Genomic DNA, 17,436 nt, shown 5'->3' on the forward strand with positions numbered 1-17,436 from the left:
AGTGACGTCAGTTTCTTTTAACGACTTTCCACGCCAGAGCGCAGAGCCGCTAAGAACACTGAGATTGGTGCGCCAGAGCTAAGGACCTGAAAGGGGGAATCCCTGTCGCTAGACATCAGTTCGCAAGTGGGGAGGATGGGTGGGCGGTAAGGAATCTGCAACTAGAATATGTCTCTACCAGATATTTAGTTACCGAAGGTAAGTAACTTGTACATATGATAGAGACTTCTAGTTGCAGATTCCTTACCTTAGAATAGATACCCAAGCAATGCCATCCTCTGTGGTGGGTTGAGAACCAAGATCATACTAGAAAGTCCTGCAGGACCGAACGGCCAAAGTAGCCATCACGACGGACCTGACTATCCAGGCAGTAATGCTCAGCAAACGTGTGCAGGGATGCCCACGTAGCTGCCTGACAGATATCCAGGACAGGAACTCCACGTGCTAACACAGTGGAAGCAGCAGTTGCTCTGGTGGAATGAGCATGCAAGCCTTCAGGAGGTTGCTTCTTAGCCAAAGTGTAGCACATTTGGAAGCAAAGAAGCACCCATCAAGAGATCATACGCTTTTGCACCGCCTCCCCTTTTTTCGCACCCACATAGCCAACGAAGAGTTGATCGTCCACCCGGAAATCTTCAGTACGATTGAGATAGAACGCCAACAATTTTTTTGGGTCCAGACGGTGGAATCTCTCCTCCTCATGGGAAGGATGTGGGGGTGCGTAGAATGTAGGCAAAGTGATGGAGTGGCCTACATGAAATGGTGTAACCACTTTAGGAAGGAAGGAAGCTCTAGTGTGTAGCACTACCTTGTCAGGATGTACAGACAAGTATGGAGGTTTTGAGGAATGGGCCTGAAGCTCACTCACCCTGCGAGCAGAGGTGATAGAGACTAGAAAGACAGTTTTGAAGGTGAGGAGCTGCAAGGGACAATTATGCATTGGCTCAAAGGGGGTACACATCAAATAAGTAAGTACAAGATTAAGGTCCCACGAGGCATGATAAATGGAGTGGGAGGAAATAAGTGGGTGAGCCCTTTTAGGAACCTACTCACAATAGGTGATTTAAAGAGTGAGGTCTTATCAGGGAGCCTAAGAAAGGCGGAAATGGCAGATAAATACCCTTTAAGGGTTACAAAGCAGAGCCCTCCTGGGTTAAAGAAAGAATGAATAGAAGAACCTCTGACAGAGGGGCAGAAAGGGGAGCAACAGATTTGTTGGTACACCATGCCACAAATTTATTGCAACGACAGGCGTATACAGTTTTAGTCGATGGACGCCTGGCTGCCAAGATAACACTGCAGAATTTGGGTGGAAGGGTGAAAGCAGTCAACTGTTGCCGCTCAATCTCCACGCATGAAGGCGGAGGTTGGACAGGTTCAGGTGCAGAACCGTCCCCTGTTGCTGCGACAGAAGATCCGCCTGAAGAGGCAGTCTGAGTGGAGGATCGATGGACATGCTCAATAGCTCCGGATACCACACTCTTCGAGCCCAGTCCGGAGCCACCAAGATGACTTGGGCCCAGTCGTTCTTGATATTCTTGAGAACTCTGGGAAGAAGAGGGATAGGTGGAAAGGCATAACGGAGGCCGGAGTTCCACTCGAGACGAAAAGCGTCTCCAAGTGAGTGCCGCCTTGGAAACTCCAATGCGCAAAACAGATGACATTGCGCGCTCCATGCGGAGGCGAACAGATCTAACAGAGGCTCTCCCCACTGCTGAAAGGGACCTTGTGCCATCTCCGGATGGAGACGCCATTCGTGATCGACTGTGTCAACGGCTGAGTTTGTCTGCTCTGGAGTTGAGGGAGCCCACCAGATATTGAACCATCAGGGTAATGCCCTGATGTTCCAGCCATGTCCAGAGGTGTAGTGCCTCTTGACAAAGGGTCCAAGACCCTACGCTGCCCTGTTTGTTGGAGTACCACATGGCGGTAGTATTGTCTGTGAACACCTGCACCACTTTCCCTTTGGGAGAGGGAAGGAATGCCTTTAACGCAAGCCTGATTGCCCGGAGCTCCAGGAGATTTATATGGAGCCCCGATTCCGTCGGAGACCAGAGGCCTCTGATCTCCACCTCTCCCATATGGCCGCCCCAACCCAGAAGTGACGCATCTGTCACTATAGAGAGATCTGGTTGGGGAAGGGAGAGGGATCTGCTGTGGACCCAATTTGGATTCGAAAGCCACCACTGCAGGTCTTTCGCAGTCCCCTCCGAGATCTGGACCATGTCGGAGAGATTCTCCTGATGCTGCGCCCACTGGAACTTCAGGTCCCACTGCAGAGCCCTCGTATGACATCTGGCATGTGTTACTAGCAGGATGTGGGAGGCCACGAGGCCCAGAAGCCTCAGAGTCAGTCCCACCGAAACCCAAGACTGAGGCTGAAAGATTGGAATCATAGCCTGAATGTCTTGGACTCGCTTTTCGGGAGGATAAGCCCGAAACTGCACTGTGTCCAGAACTGCCCCAATGAAAGGGAGCATCTGAGAGGGAGTCAGGTGTGACTTCGTCACGTTTATAGTGAACCCCAGTGTGTGCAGGAGGTTCACCGTAGTTTGAAGGTAGGAGACGACTGTCTGGGGCGAGCCCTCCTTCAACAGCCAGTCATCGAGGTAGGGGAAGACTGAGACCCCTAACCTGTGCCGATGAGCTGCAACCACCGCCATCACTTTCGTGAACACCCGAGGGCCGCTGGTAAGGCCGAAGGGGAGCACAGTAAACTGAAAGTGCTCGTGACCTACCACGAATCGTAGGTAACGTCTGAGGGTAGGCAGGATAGGGACGTGGAAGTAAGAGTCCTGCAAGTCCAACGCTACCATCCAGTCTCCTGGGTCTAAGGCAGACAGAACCTGAGCAAGGGTGAGCATTTTGAATTTCTCCTTCTTGAGGAAGTAGTTCAGGTCCCGAAGGTCTAGGATAGGACGTAAGCCCTTGTCCTTCTTTGGTATCAGAAAGTAGCAGGAATAACAACCACAACCTACTTCTGAAACAGGGAACTTTTCTATAGCTCCCTTGGCCAAGAGAGCCAAGACGTCCTGGTGGAGAAGCGCCAAATGATCCCCTGGAAGGTGATGGAAGGATGGTGGCATATGTGGTGGAGCAGATTCTGAAGGGAGGGAGTAGCCCTTCCGAATGATCTGCAAAACCCACCCGTCCGTGGTGATATTTTCTCAGTGGGGCAGGTGATTGCGGATCCTGCCACCAACTGGGCAGGAGTGAGGGGACGGACTAGGAGGGTTTGGAGGCTGCAGCGGCCGCAGAGGTGGACTGGACAGACCTCTGGTTTCCTGTCCGCAGCCACCTGGGATTCCGCGTCCTCATCCACGCATAGGCTGGCCAGCGTGCACGGCACGGTGGCTATGTGGAGGATGCAACAGGGCGCCCCTTCCGTGTCCACGAAAGGGGCGAAAAGCGGACTGCGGTGGGCGAGAGGGAGAGGAAAGACCAATGGACTGAGCCATAGCCCGGGAATCCTTGAATCTCTCCAAGGCCGCTTTGTCTCAGAAGAGATGGGTGGCATCAAAGGGTATGTCCATGAGTGACTGTTGGACATCCCCCGAGAAACCAGAAGTGCGTAACCAGGCATGGCGCCATAAGGCCACTGTCGTTGCAACTGATCTACCTGTCGGTCGTATCCAGCCCACAACGGATTGTGAACTCTGCCGCATCTCTCCCATCATTCACTGCTTGGGAGACGATAGCACGGGCCTCCACTGGTATCTGCGGCAGGACTTGCACAGCTGTGTCCCACAGGGAGTGGGTACAACGGCCCAAAAGGCATGCAGTGTTCACAGACCGCAGCACTAGACTGGAGGAAGAAAACAACTTCTTGCCAAACTGTTTCAGTCTTTTGGATTCCCTATCCGGGGGTGTGGAAGGGAACGCGCCTGAAAAAGAGGAAACCTGGATAACAAGGCTCTCAAGAGTGGGGTGTTGGGACAGGAATTTTGGGTCGTTCGGACCGGGCCGATGGCGGCTTGCGATAGTCCTGTTCACAGGAGCCCCTGCTTTGGGTTTGGACCATGTACCCAAAAGGACATTGGTGTGGGCCTCACTGAATGGTAAAAGGGGTTCTGAAGTAGAGCCCCGGGCTGAAGCACCTCCGTCAGGAGATTAGACCTGGCCTCTACAGTAGGCAGCTCAAGGTCGAGGACCTCAGCTGCCCTACTGACCACCATACCATAAGCTGCTCCCTCCGCCCTAGCCACGGTAGGAGGAGACAGCATGCCAGCGTCAGGAGAAGTACCCAGACCACTGGCTTCGCCCAAATCCTGTGCCCAGTCTATAGCAGGGTCATCCTGGCATTCATAAGGGTCCAGGTACCCCTCCAAATCCTCCCCATATTCGTACCCATAGGAAACAGGGTCCGAATCCGACCTGGGGCGAATAGGCCCCACCGAAGTCGGTCGACACCGCTCCGACTCATTGGGGATAAGAATTGGGTCGATGTCGTTAGTGGGCACCACCGACGTCAGGAGCGTCGATAATCGACCCAGCACCAGGGAAGGTCCCGTGGGTGCAACCGGCGCGGATCCGGAGGTGACCTCGGTGGCCGGGGCCGAAGCCGCCGGCGCAGAACCCGAATGCCCCTCAGCCGAACCCCTTGGGCCCGAAGGCGCCATTTCAGGGTCAGCCCACCAAAAAATGAGGCGCATGGCCTTGTAAACCTCTTGGTTGGGCGGGGGTCGCTCCGGCTCCGGGAAACTCAAGGTAGCGCAGAGTCGACCCAGACGCAAGCTCTAAGGATGGAGGCCTAGTGCGTGGACGCTCTTCCCTAGTCGCATCGGCCGAGCGACGGGGCGAAGTCGGAGAGCGATGGGACTTCGACTTCTTCTTCTTCTTCTTACCGCGACCAGAGGATTGAGAAGGCGAGTGCTGGGCCGCCATTAGCTTTGGGGACTGCTCCCTCAAAGCCTTCGGGTGCATGGCCCGACACTCTGAGCGCGACTTCGGGTCCTGGTCGCGCTCGAGGCACCACAGACAAACACGATGAGGATCTGTCACCGACATCGTCCGATGGCAGTCCTCACAAGGCTTAAACCCGGTCTTCGGGGCCATCCTCGATGCACCAAAAGTTCGTACATAAAAACTCAAACAAACTGTAGAATTTGGCTAAAAAATAGCAGAGGGCAGCTCTTCTTCGGATCAGCGCGTGGCACGGAAAGAAAAGAACTGACGTCACTGCACAAGGGCGGCACCTATGTACTACTCCCGACGTCATCACGGCGACCACAACGCCTACGGAGTTGACCGATGGCACCTGCTGACGCGCAAGGTTATTGCTCGAAGAAAAATCTCTCGATCCAGTTTGACACCCGGGGGAAAAATCTAAGGTAAGGAATCTGCAACTAGAAGACTATCAGAAACTCACTTAATATAATACTCTTCTAGTAATCTACTCTTCTGACTTATCAATGGTTAGATACAAGTTGTTAATGTGATCCAAGCAAGCACAAAACAACCTTCTACTTTATATCCATATATGCCAGAACAGCTCCTCCCTAATGAGCAACATCATACACCGTTCTGAGTATGAAACAGTTTCTCCATCTCCCAGCACTTCTAGTATCCTGCCATCCACTTACCTCTAGAATCCTCACACCTTAAACTTTCAAAACAATCCATCACTAGACCTCCTAAAATCACCACCCCAATTTTATCAAATCCTTCACTCTTATGTTATCCAATATTCTCAACTGCACCACCTTTCAAACTACCAATATCAAAGTCCTCATCACTGCCCAAGCACATTCAAATTCTTTCCAATCAACTTCTTTCCAATCCTTCACACTCCATGTACTTCCAAATTGCGAACTACAAGGCATTCCAAACTGCCCGGGCCAAAGTCTCAAAGGTATTTTAAATTCCCCTGGCTTAAGTCGCCCCAAATGCCTGAGCCAGAGTCCTTACAAAAGTACAAGGCCTAGTGAAATTCCAAACTCCCCAGCCATTGCTGATTAGTCAAAACCTATGAGGACACCCATTTAATGAAACCCTCAAGCTTTCACCTAGTAAGGACTCTACCAAACCCACAGCATCCTTATCTATAAAATCCCCAATGCCCCCATCTAAACAAGCTCCAAGCTTCCTTCATTAAACCCCATTCACTCTTCTTACGAGACACCCTATCAGTGTTTCTCTATAATCATTCTTCTTTCAATTTACACGTATTCTACCAAGGATATGCTCTCTAACCCTCTGTGTAGCAATACAATCAATCAACTGCTTTTCAAGACGGTTCCGTGCAAATCTGTTTGAAAATGACTGCTGAAAGGACGAGCACATAAATGTCACGGTGACATATCAGGTCACATGGAATGTACTGTGGCAGTGAGAAATCAACCAGCACTCTGAACGCACCTGTAGTGGTCACCTTGCCCATTTCAAGAGATGCTTGAGTTTGAAATCCACACAACTGTCCAAAAAGGACATCCTTGCATTAAAAAATTCAATTTAGCAAAACCAGAATCGAAGAAAGAGGAATTACAGTACAAGGCAAGTTTTAAAGTTCTTTCTGAATAATAAATTAAATAATGTCATTCTGAGCTCCCGGGGAAAGGAGTCCCAAGATTTTGCAGCCAGGTGATAGAACAAATGCCCAACAAGACAGCTGCGAAGAAATCATAATCTTCTAATCAAGATGACATTGGAGGAGCGAAGGGCTTGCACTGGTTGATAAGTAAAGATTTTTACTGTTATACAGCTAGGTCTAGAGTTGCAAGGCTTTTGCAAATAATGCAGGGAGATTTGAAAATAGAGCTATTGCATACAGTAAGCCAATAAAGATTAGCAAGACGGCAAGAAACTAATTGCCACTTGGTTAAGGTAAGATGCAGGCGGGCGGATAATTGTGCACTACCTGAAGGCAGTAAAGATCGATAAGGAGGCTGAGGTACAGAGCCAGCATTGTCAGTTTCCTTCAAAGATGCAGGAAAAAAAGAGAAATTATTTTACTAGGTGCTTTTAGTATTTCAAAGTCGTGTCTTGATATTACAAGATTAACATAGTTTACAAAAGTGAGGCTATGATCAAAGATCACACCCAGATTTCTAGAGGCAGAGACATAAATAGTGATATTTCCAAGATCTGCTCGGTGACAAGGTGAATGTCTATCTGCTGCATAGCAGGACTTTTGTCTTTATCTCTGTTAAGTCTTACACAGACATAACTCATCCATTTGACCAAGGCCTTCATGCAGTCTCACAACCAAGCCCTGCATCACAGTGGTATCATCAGAGATATTAACAATTATCTGAATGTTGTATGCATAGGACTCTATATGAAAACCAAATGACCCAACCAGATTAGCAAATGGTGTTACACAGATATTAATCAGACTGTGGCTGCTAGAAGAGCCTTGAGGTGCCCTGTAGAGAACAGAATAATGATTTGAAATAAAAGAGGCAAGTGGACATACGGTGCAATCGGAAAGGAAAGTATTGAAACCAGTCTAGTGTTTTACAGTTTTCCAATACAACCCAGACAAGAGATTAAAGTTGTGCGGGAGATCATGTCAAATGCAGCAGACAGATCGGAGGAGGAGGATTCAGGATCCCCCTTTATCAGGGACATGTCTTTAACTTTCAGACTGTACAATGCTACAGTAAGGGTGAAATCCCGATTGGGAATCATTCATGATCCTATTTTGGCTCCAGGTACTGAGGTAGTTTTGTTTACATGATGCTCTACGATGTGAGAAATGCAAAAGAGAGGTGGGTGGTAAATGCTCAGGATAGAGGTGTCTGATGTGGGTTTTTTGTAAAAGTGACCAGAATGGTGCTTAACTTTCGCGTTATGATAATCATCATTGTACCAGGGTGCAGGAGGTTTGTTCCAAAGTGTCACGTCTGAAGAGGAGTTATAGCATGGAGAGCTGACTTGATCCAGGTGTTAAGTTTGGAGGCAGCAATAGATATGTAATTGGAAGAGGATAGCGGGGTGTTCCTTAGCCAAGAACAAGATTGAAAGTGGTGATTTTAGAAAGATTGCGCGAGTTGTAAAAGGAATATGTATATTTTTGAAGAAGAGCAATTAGGATTGGTAAACGTGCATCGATTTGCAAAATAATTTATCCATGTAACAGGGAGAGGACACTGAACTGAAATGGATTGTAGATAGAGAAAACGGGGTGAAGTAGGAGTCCAGCTTAGTGTGTGAATTGATAACTTAAAAGTACTAAAGCATAAAGGCAGTCAGTTAAGTTGAAGGATTCATTATTCTAAAATGAGAAGGAGGAGGCTGTTTAAAACATTTTATAGAAATCCATGTTTAGTCCCAGGGGATGATATATTAAGCATCTTCAGAAATGGAATGTGGGATTAATTTTGAGTGAAAAAGGGCATGTTCTATTTCTGGTATAGTTAGTAATGAATTAGTGTCTTTAAACAAGACTCACATTTTTTCCATTTCAGATTCCACAATGGTTTACCCATGTTTTTAAACCACCCAAATTCTATAGTATATTTACTTCCTCCCCATCATATTATGTACCATAACCTCCAGGCCTGTAAGACTGCACCAGTAGGTTAATTTTGAAACCATGGCTAACAGCTAGCAAGGTTAACATGACTGTATCCTTTCAGAAGCGAACTCCTGTCATTAAAATTCAAGTGCAGTCACCTACCACGAAATCATCTACCATCCTTCTAAATACTGGTACCTTCATTCACCCTCCACATACATTATGCTCCTTTATGCCCACTCAACCATTTTCCAAAACACAGTATCAAAACCTTTCTGCTTCCTTATCGAATTGCTAATATCCCACTCATTGCATGTGGTTCTTTCATCTAATTCCTACTGTAACTTCTTTTCATGTCTCCTATAGACATGCAGATAAGGCCATACCTATGTCCATTGATGAAGGCTTCCCCTCCTGTGGTGCTCTCATCACCTGTGAGCATCTTGAAGCTGGTGGTTTTCCCAGCTCCGTTGACCCCAAGCAACCCAAAACACTCCCCCGGACGCACACCTGCGCAGAGACGATCCACCGCCAGTATACGGCCCATTTTGCGAGATTTGTAGACCTTGGACAAAAACACAAGAAGGAGCCATTAAATCTGATCTGAATTTGACAGGATTTTCATCATAGTGTTTATTTTTCACAGGTTTTTTTTATTTTTATTCTTTCTTGTTTTTTTTTTTACATTTGTTGAAAACATCTTTGGTTATGGTCTCTGAAATCAGACTAAAGTTTGTACATGGAGGGCTAACAGCATAACCCAAACATGGTGTACAGCAAACCAGGGATATAACTTCAAGCAGAAGCATAACACTAAATAAGGGTCCTGCAAGGAAAAAAACGTTACCAGGGGAAAAAGTCAAACATCAGCTAGATGCCCATATTCCAATACAAAGAAAAGTGACTTCTGTTAATTACCGGCTTTTCTGTGATATTACAAAGTAAGAACTTAGGGCCATATGTAGGAATATCTGTTCCAAATCGCCACCAGTATGTTTGTGACCAGTTAAGAAAAGTAAAATCCGCCCTATGCACCAACAGGTCGGTTCTTAAAAATGTCAATCATAATAGGACGCTAGTGAGGTGTAGTAGGTCAAGGATGAGGATGAACGTGGTGGAAGCTGCAGCACATCGAGCATAAGGTTAGATGTGGGGGCAGAAGATATAAGGGGTGAACAGGAGGCGCTAGTGAGGGTAGGCCTCACTGAAGATGTCTGAATTAAAGACTTTTTGAAGAATAGGTAATAAAGTGGGGAGAGGATGTGCTGCTTCAGTCAGAGCTGGTGACTTTGGAACCAGGTTCAAACACAGCAATGGCTCAGCTTCCTGGGATTCTGGGCAAATTGCTTAATCTCCTCATACACAAGAAAAAGCATTTTAAGGGTTGCATATGCTAAACTGGTGCTTTTTCGACTGTTAAAATGCTTAGCACATCTGGCCATTGCTCATTACTGCAGGTTTTACCTTTATAAATGAATTATAATTTTTTACTACTGCTCTCTCGCTCTCTGTGTGTGTGTGTATACGGTCGAAACGCGTTGTTCTGCTTTCTTGTTTCAAATAAAATCAAGAATTATTGTACCTTGGTGGAGTGCACTGCTAAATTTTTGATGAAATAGTTAATTTTTGGGTTGGTTCACCCAGAGTGGTTGCACCAGGATTTTTTCGAGCGCGGTGCCTTTCATTGAACCGTTTTGCTCTTCGATATATATATATATATATATATATATATATATACATACATACACACACACACACACACACATATACATACACACACATATTTTTTTTTTACATTTTCTGACATTTCAAATATATCCTCTATAACCACTCTTGATCTGCAACCCCAGTAACGCCCTTCACCAACAATCATCATATGTCAACTTAGTGTAACCGCTATGAGGCTACCAGCAGAGCATTATGTAGTTCTGCAGGGCTCGTATAATATGAGGTCTCAAGCCCTCTCAAAATCTGGTTTGGTAGACAAAGGGCCTTCACCATCTAACCAAAAATACAATGGTCGGACTGTAGCAGGAAGAAGCCACACAGTCTACCTCATACATGATGCCTTTTCTGTATATCTTCCCATTCACCCGTGGTCAGATCAGCAGCTTGTTACTCTTTCAGCTACTCTGTCAAATTGCCAAGCTCATATCGTACTCCCAGTCATCACAGTCCATCATATGAGTTCCGGTAACTCTTCCTAGAATGGATTCTTACGTTTTATAAACATTCCGTTTTTGCTATCCAACATCGCTTAGTCCATGGCCAACCTCTTAGTTGTCAGTTCTGTGGTTGTGATTTTCATTTTTTCAATTTCTGAAATGCAGCTGCAATCTCATGGCCAGAGATCAGAGAACACAGAGTTTTCCATTAATGCTGAACTTAAGTCATGCAGGATATAACACGACAGATGTAAAATTCATATTTTGCAAACTATTTTTTTTTTTTTACCAGCGGTAATTTGCATTGTGCTTCCTGTACTGCTTGTGTATGGTCGAGATACATTGCAATTTTGGCCCCTGCATAGGGTAGCTCTGCCATGTCCCTCGCTACAGCCAGTATTTCCCGGTCTCTACAGTTAAAGAGCTTTGCTAGGATAAGTTGTACACCAGGTATTTGCCTGGGACCCAAGGTTATAAAACTCCCTCTCCATCAAAAACGCTTGTGATAATTTTTTGTTGCCAAATCGTTCCTCTAACATACTTGCAACAAAGGTCTTTATCCTCTGCATGGCAGAGAATTCCAGAATTCCAGTTACGCGCAAATTTCTCCTGCAAGAGCATGCTTTCAGGGCTTCTCTCAAGCTTTGAATTCTTTTTTGCAATTCTGCTCCCATGTCTTTGTTTTTTAGCAACATTCAGCATGTCATCTTCTCCTTCAGAGATGCGGCGCTCCACCTCATCTATGTAAGTAGCAGGACCATGGAGTCTCTGTTTCATGTCATCTAGTCTCTATGTCAGTGAGTTTATCTTTTGGTCTTTTGTTGCCAGGCTACTGTTCTTCTCCAGTAGCAGCACACTTCTGCATCTATTTTTGTGCCCTTCTGACCACCTGCCAACGTGGTTGCTTCTGATTTAATCATTTTTTTCCTGCATTTACTGCATTTTTTTGCTTCAAAGGCCAGCTTGCCTTGCTTTGCATCGCCTTTCTTCTTGTTTAGTTAACAGTAAGTTCACATATCCACTTTCTATTATCCTTTAGTAATCTCCAGGGCGTGCTGAAGCTCTCTAGCACCCTTATGGATACTCTGTTTATCTAAAGATCCCCCACGTCTGGCAATCTCCAAGGCACTAGACTGGATCTGGAAACTTTCCAGCAATTGTTCCTGCATGCCAGCAAGTGGAACCATCAGGCTCCACAGTGATCTTCTCCGATATCCAGAAGTGACAACAAAGAGATGCATAAAGGTGCCACTGATTCATCCTGACATCAGTTCACCATTAAGTATTCCGAGCCCTTAGGTCTCCCAAAAGAAAAGAACCACAAATAGTCTGAAATGTAGAGATTTCTCCTTACCCAGCCATTACTAGGAGACAAGCTGTTGCAGAAACCCACAGGGCTGCAAGTGAATCTGGGGAAACACCAGAGGAAAGAAAATACACGCACAAAATCGGCCACAAAAAATGAAATTCATCAAACGCTGAGTGTCTGAATCTTCAAATGGTCAAAACGGCTGTATAAAATGCTCAAAGGCAGGAACTCAGACCGAGGATTCCTTCTCTATGACATGCAGTAACCAATCTGAGATATAACGATCTCTAAGTTGGGTTGAATCCTAAACTTAGGCAAAAGATGGGACCTATTGAAGATCGAAACAAGGACAAAATGAAAGACCCACTGCCAGAGTGCTACATTCCCTCTACCTGATTTACTGCGTGCAGGACTTGAGTTTTGCTACTCTGCTGGATTTAGGAGTACCCGCTCCCACCACCCCGCTCAACACAACTCCCTGGCACAGCAAGAGACTTTCTGCCTTTCCCCAAACTACAGAAAAAGGCAAGTTGTCCTTCTCTGCCGACTCACAGCCACCTGTTCATTCAAGGCTTTTGCTCACATTATCCCTCACAATTACAGGAAGGTGGCTTTTCGGTAAACCATCAACTACTTGCTCATTTACCTCTTCAGTGTTAATTGTATTTATTTCTCTGACCTATTCTACATGTCCTTATTTAGAGATGCCAATTGTCTGCTTTTTGAGGTGCGTTTTCCTATCCAACGACTGTCTTTATTTTAATTCCCCTAGCTTACAAGTGGATTCCTTCCTCCCCTCTCACCCCACCATTGTGCACCTCAAACATTTTCCCTATGATCCTCTCCAGCCACATAGAAGGCTACTAATCACTTGCCCTCTATTTGCAGTGACTACACATGTGGTGTGCTAAGGTCACAAGTGACCACAGACACACTGTTAGGAATTACAGCAAGGTACAATACCAAATTATTATGTATTCACAGCCTTGAGAAAGCCCCAAGCAATCAACCATTCAGTGCAAAGCACACATCGGCTGGCGCATAATTTGTATGTGCCGATGTAATGGATTTCTCTGGAATAATGAAACCAGTTTTTGTGGCAAAGCAACTGGACATATTGGTGTCTTCTGGACCTCTAGGAATGTGCAGCAATATATGATGATAATGATTAAGGCTTTAACACTAACTCAACCTCTTGGTAAAACCCTAGCTCCTTACGGTTCACATATATCATCAATATGCAATTAACTATTTCATCAAAGACCACCAAAGAGTATTGAAGAATTAGGATTTGTGACGTCTGTTGGACTTAGGCCTGCCACAGTTCTTCTGGGATTTATGATGGGTGGTCTCTGCACCATAAGACAGGTAGAAGCTGGAACAGTTTGGGTCATCTAAATGCATCCTTCAGTGATTAGTTGTAGTCCATGACTGAGCACAGGCTCCATTAATTTGACCACAAAAGGGATGTTCAAGGAGAGTCAGTAGTATACTCCAGTTACTACATTTAGGTTGGATTCCTTTAAAAATGGCTGGAGGACATGATTAAGAAGGGAGGCAATAGCACCACCATTGATAATGATACGAAGGAAGGGTGCCACAATGGTGATGACATATTTCATTACAAAGGTTTGACAAGGATCCACAGGTGAGGAGTATTAAATTATGAGTGAATTCACAGTATAAAGTGGAGAACGTTATTCGAAAAATAGACAAAACTGAAATGACTGGTTCACTGCGAGACATCGTCAATCAATCAAAAAAATGTATAGAGCGCGCTACTGACCCGTGAGGGTCTCAAGGCGCTGGGGGTTTGGGGTGTTGGGGGGCAGGAAGGGTCACTCTTCGAACAACCATGTCTTGAGGTTCTTTCTGAAGAGCAGGAGGTCTTTGGTTTTGCGAAGGTTGGTGGGGAGGGAGCTCCAGGTTTTGGGGGCGAGGTAGGAGAAGGATCTGCCTCCTGTGGTGGTGCGTTGGATGCGGGGGACTGTGGCTAGGGTGAGGTCGGCTGATCGGAGGTTGCGTGTGAGAGTGTGGAAGTTCACTCTTTCGTGGAGGTAGGTTGGGCCGGTGTTGTGGAGGGATTTGTGTGGGTGGATGAGGATCTTGAATGTGATTCTCTTGTCTATGGGGAGCCAGTGGCGGGGAGGCCAAGGACAAGGCGTACGGCTGTGTTCTGGATTCTCTGGAGTTTGCGTTTGAGTTTGAGTGTGGTGCTGGCGTAGAGGGTGTTACCGTAGTCAAGTCTGCTGCTGATGAGTGCGTGGGTGACGGTCTTCCTGGTCTCTTGAGGAATCTATTTGAAGGATTTTTTTTTTAGAGTGTGGAGTGTGTGGAAGCAGGTGGAGGTTAGAGCATTGATTTCCTGTGTCATGGAGAGGGAGGGGTGCTTAATTTTTGGGCCCCACTTGCGTTTCTCAAGGCTGCAAGTTCCTTTACATGCTGCTTCATGACCAAACCATGTTGTTGTCTAATTACTGCACTTATTTGCAGTTTTTGAGTCATGTATTGATCCATTCTAAAGCTAAACCTTTTTAATTCACTGAACAGTGAAGATTTAGGTATTCAATTAGTGTTGGTGGAAAAGGAGTCCTGCTACGCTGTGATTCCTCCAGCCCATTTAGAGTTTGGAACAGTTGACTGTTCATTAGTGAAGTCTTCTCCAGCTCTGCTCATGTTAAATCATCAGAAGCAGTCCATTTGCCTTAGGACAGCCTCCTTTAATGCATCAGAAAGCCTTCCCTATTTAGGCTGGGCTTCCTGAAGCAAGATATGGTGCACCTGGGCAAGGAAATTCAGCAGTGGCACCCAAGCAAAGGGGAAAACTTCCTGTTCAGCAGGGGTATGGAATTGTTGGTCTGTAGAAAATGAACTTGGATTTGGAGATGTTTGCTAAAGCAAAAAAATTCCAACTGGCCCCCAAGGCATGGCAGCCAGCTGGCATTTCAGTTTTACCAAAAGTGCTTCCACCACAATGGCAGAAGTACTTTTGGCAAAATGATCCATGTCAATACAGTAGTTATCTTTAATTATGGTGGTTGGGCATATCTAAATCTAATTGTCATCAGCTATAACCCTAACAACCCATAAAGAATATGGCAAGAGTTGCAAGAAAGGGACTAGACATTGTTAACGAGAACAGAAAGTAACACGGTTGTTTCAGTATCCTTGAAAACTAGTACAGCTTTATCGAAGAGGAAAGTCCTGTTTTTCCTGTGGGTGTGATTTTCCACAGAAGACTCAAAGCAATTCAGAGGCAGAGATACTACCAGAGCTACTGTAGCCATCGTATCCAAAAGGATGCCATAGACTATTGTGTGAAAAGTTACAGGAAGGACAAGCAGAATTAGCACCGCTAATTCGACTAAAAAGACTATGTGGAATATCCCAGCCAATTTAGGAATCTAAAGTTAGTCTTGAGTAGCATAGGGTGGGTAAGAAATCTATGCCCATTAAAATAGGGCAGTAGGTCATGAAGTACAATAGTTTCCCCTGTGTAAACTTTAATACTCATAAATATGGAAATGAGCTAGGTCTCACTGTCATGAGAGGGAAAAGGCTTTTAACAAAGTAAGATAAACATTTCATTAATCCGCTACCACACACATTTCCACCATCTTTCACTGCAGCCATTAGATGTTTCTATTACAGTCTGCTTGCTTCTGTTGTAATAAGGTATCAGACACATTTCTGAATGAGAGAGAGGCACTCACCAGAAGTATGAAACATACAGATAGATAGTGGCTAACAAGCCTGTCTGAAGGAAAGTGGGACTTGAGTACCAAGGCACATAGGTGCTCTTTGTGAACACATCTTCATATAAATATGGCAATAAAACCTGTGTAAGATGTTGAATGGAATAGTGTATCGGCACCTTCTGTCACATGCCACCTGATCCTGTTTGTACTACATAACCCATCAATGAGCTGGTGTAGCTATTTGGGACATATATGGTGTGTCCGCTCAAAAGAGATAAAAATTCAATATAGGCTGCAAGCTCTCACTCCAGCTGTCATCTCAGCATTTGAAAAATCAATATGCAGTAGTTGGACTGAGCTCTGCACTTTCATGAATATTGACATTTCTAGTCACTAATTAAGAATAAAGCTATGGGTGGAACGCATGAATTAATCTCACACACTTGCAATTACTCCAGGGCACATACCATTCTACCATTCTTTCCATGATTGTGTCATTCCAGGCAGGACCAACCATATGAAAGTCAATCTTAGTCGTGTTCGAGGAGGGGCAGTACAGTCTGACCACAAAGGTCACGTTCCCTCTGCCCAGGATTACAAAAAATCCCAAAGCTGTTTCTCAGTCTTACAAAGCCTCATTAGCAGAATGCAGCACGAGTTCTAGGAGGCAGCATGCTACAGGACCTACATCTGGGCACTCCTTCCCAAAAAGGGTTATAACTGAAATAGAAGCGATTGAAAAGAGGAAATGCTTTAAATCTGTAAGTGTCCAATACGATATCATGCAAAGGGGCTTTAATGTTTGCTCAATCAGCTGGCACTACTATCCCACCATAATTCAAGGTTGCCTAAATGATTTTGAAATGATTACAGTAACGGGACAGGGTCAAATACATTGGGCCATGGGTTAAGCACAGCAATGTAAATGAATCAGTGTATGTAATAGTTATTGCCACTGATCTCAAATTCAACTGTAGACTACTTTTTCAGGTACTAATGTAATTCCCAAACACTAACAGAAGGCCCGAGAGTCTACAAATTGTTTAAAATGCCAATAGGCGAAGGATACCCCAGTGCATGTGTTACATGTGGCAATTTCATTTAGTAATTTCATTTAAATAATAAAAGTACATTTCAGAAATATGGCAGGAATGTATCAGGTAGGCAAATATGAATGCTACAAATGTATTCTTTTCTGGTTCTTATTGTTGCTGCCCGGGGGGTGCTTTTTAAATCAATTTGGGTCACAGCAATCTTACCGGTTCGATGAATACCCTTTTCAGGAGTGGCACTGCATATGGCATTGAGAGGAGGAATCTGGGACTTTTCTATGCTGTACTCTAAGTAAGTGTGGTGTTAAAGGGAAGCAACCTGCAATTCTTTACGAGAGCCCTGGACGTTGCAGGACCAGACTACTGTAATATTTTGTACACAGAAGTGCAGTGCCTTGTTGTGAAAGGTCTGAAATTCGACTGTTGACCCTTGTCTGAATGTGAAGCAGTGTGTCTACATTACATCAGCCTTGAAAGTGTATCACCTGATTTCTGTAGACACAAGGGAACAAATGTAATATGCTTATCCGAATCCATAAGGCCTACCGGGAATGAGCCCAAGATACCTAAAATGCCTCACTTTAGTTATACGCCTGAAAAGACAACATGGTCAACTTCTGCACACCTAATTGCTCACAAAGCTTTCAATCACGTCAGATGTGGAGGCCAAGGACTTCCGGGTTCTAGGCTATGAAATGCACTCAACCCAAGCCTGTGGGTAGTGCCCAATGATTCACGTTTCAGAAAAACGTTA

The 17,436-nt window shown here is 45.4% G+C and overlaps 1 protein-coding gene across 3 annotated transcripts in view; it reads right to left on the bottom strand.

The window, feature by feature from the left end:
• Positions 1-17,436, bottom strand: part of ABCA2 (ATP binding cassette subfamily A member 2) — a 499,989-nt gene that overhangs the window by 54,214 nt on the left and 428,339 nt on the right. For all 3 annotated transcript variants that reach the window (XM_069241449.1, XM_069241450.1, XM_069241448.1), the window contains exon 41: positions 8,845-9,023. In XM_069241449.1, the coding sequence (XP_069097550.1) occupies positions 8,845-9,023 (179 nt within the window). The remainder of the gene's footprint in view (positions 1-8,844; positions 9,024-17,436) is intronic.

Source organism: Pleurodeles waltl, chromosome 6, assembly GCF_031143425.1.
Source record: "Pleurodeles waltl isolate 20211129_DDA chromosome 6, aPleWal1.hap1.20221129, whole genome shotgun sequence".
Taxonomy (NCBI): Eukaryota; Metazoa; Chordata; class Amphibia; order Caudata; family Salamandridae; genus Pleurodeles; species Pleurodeles waltl.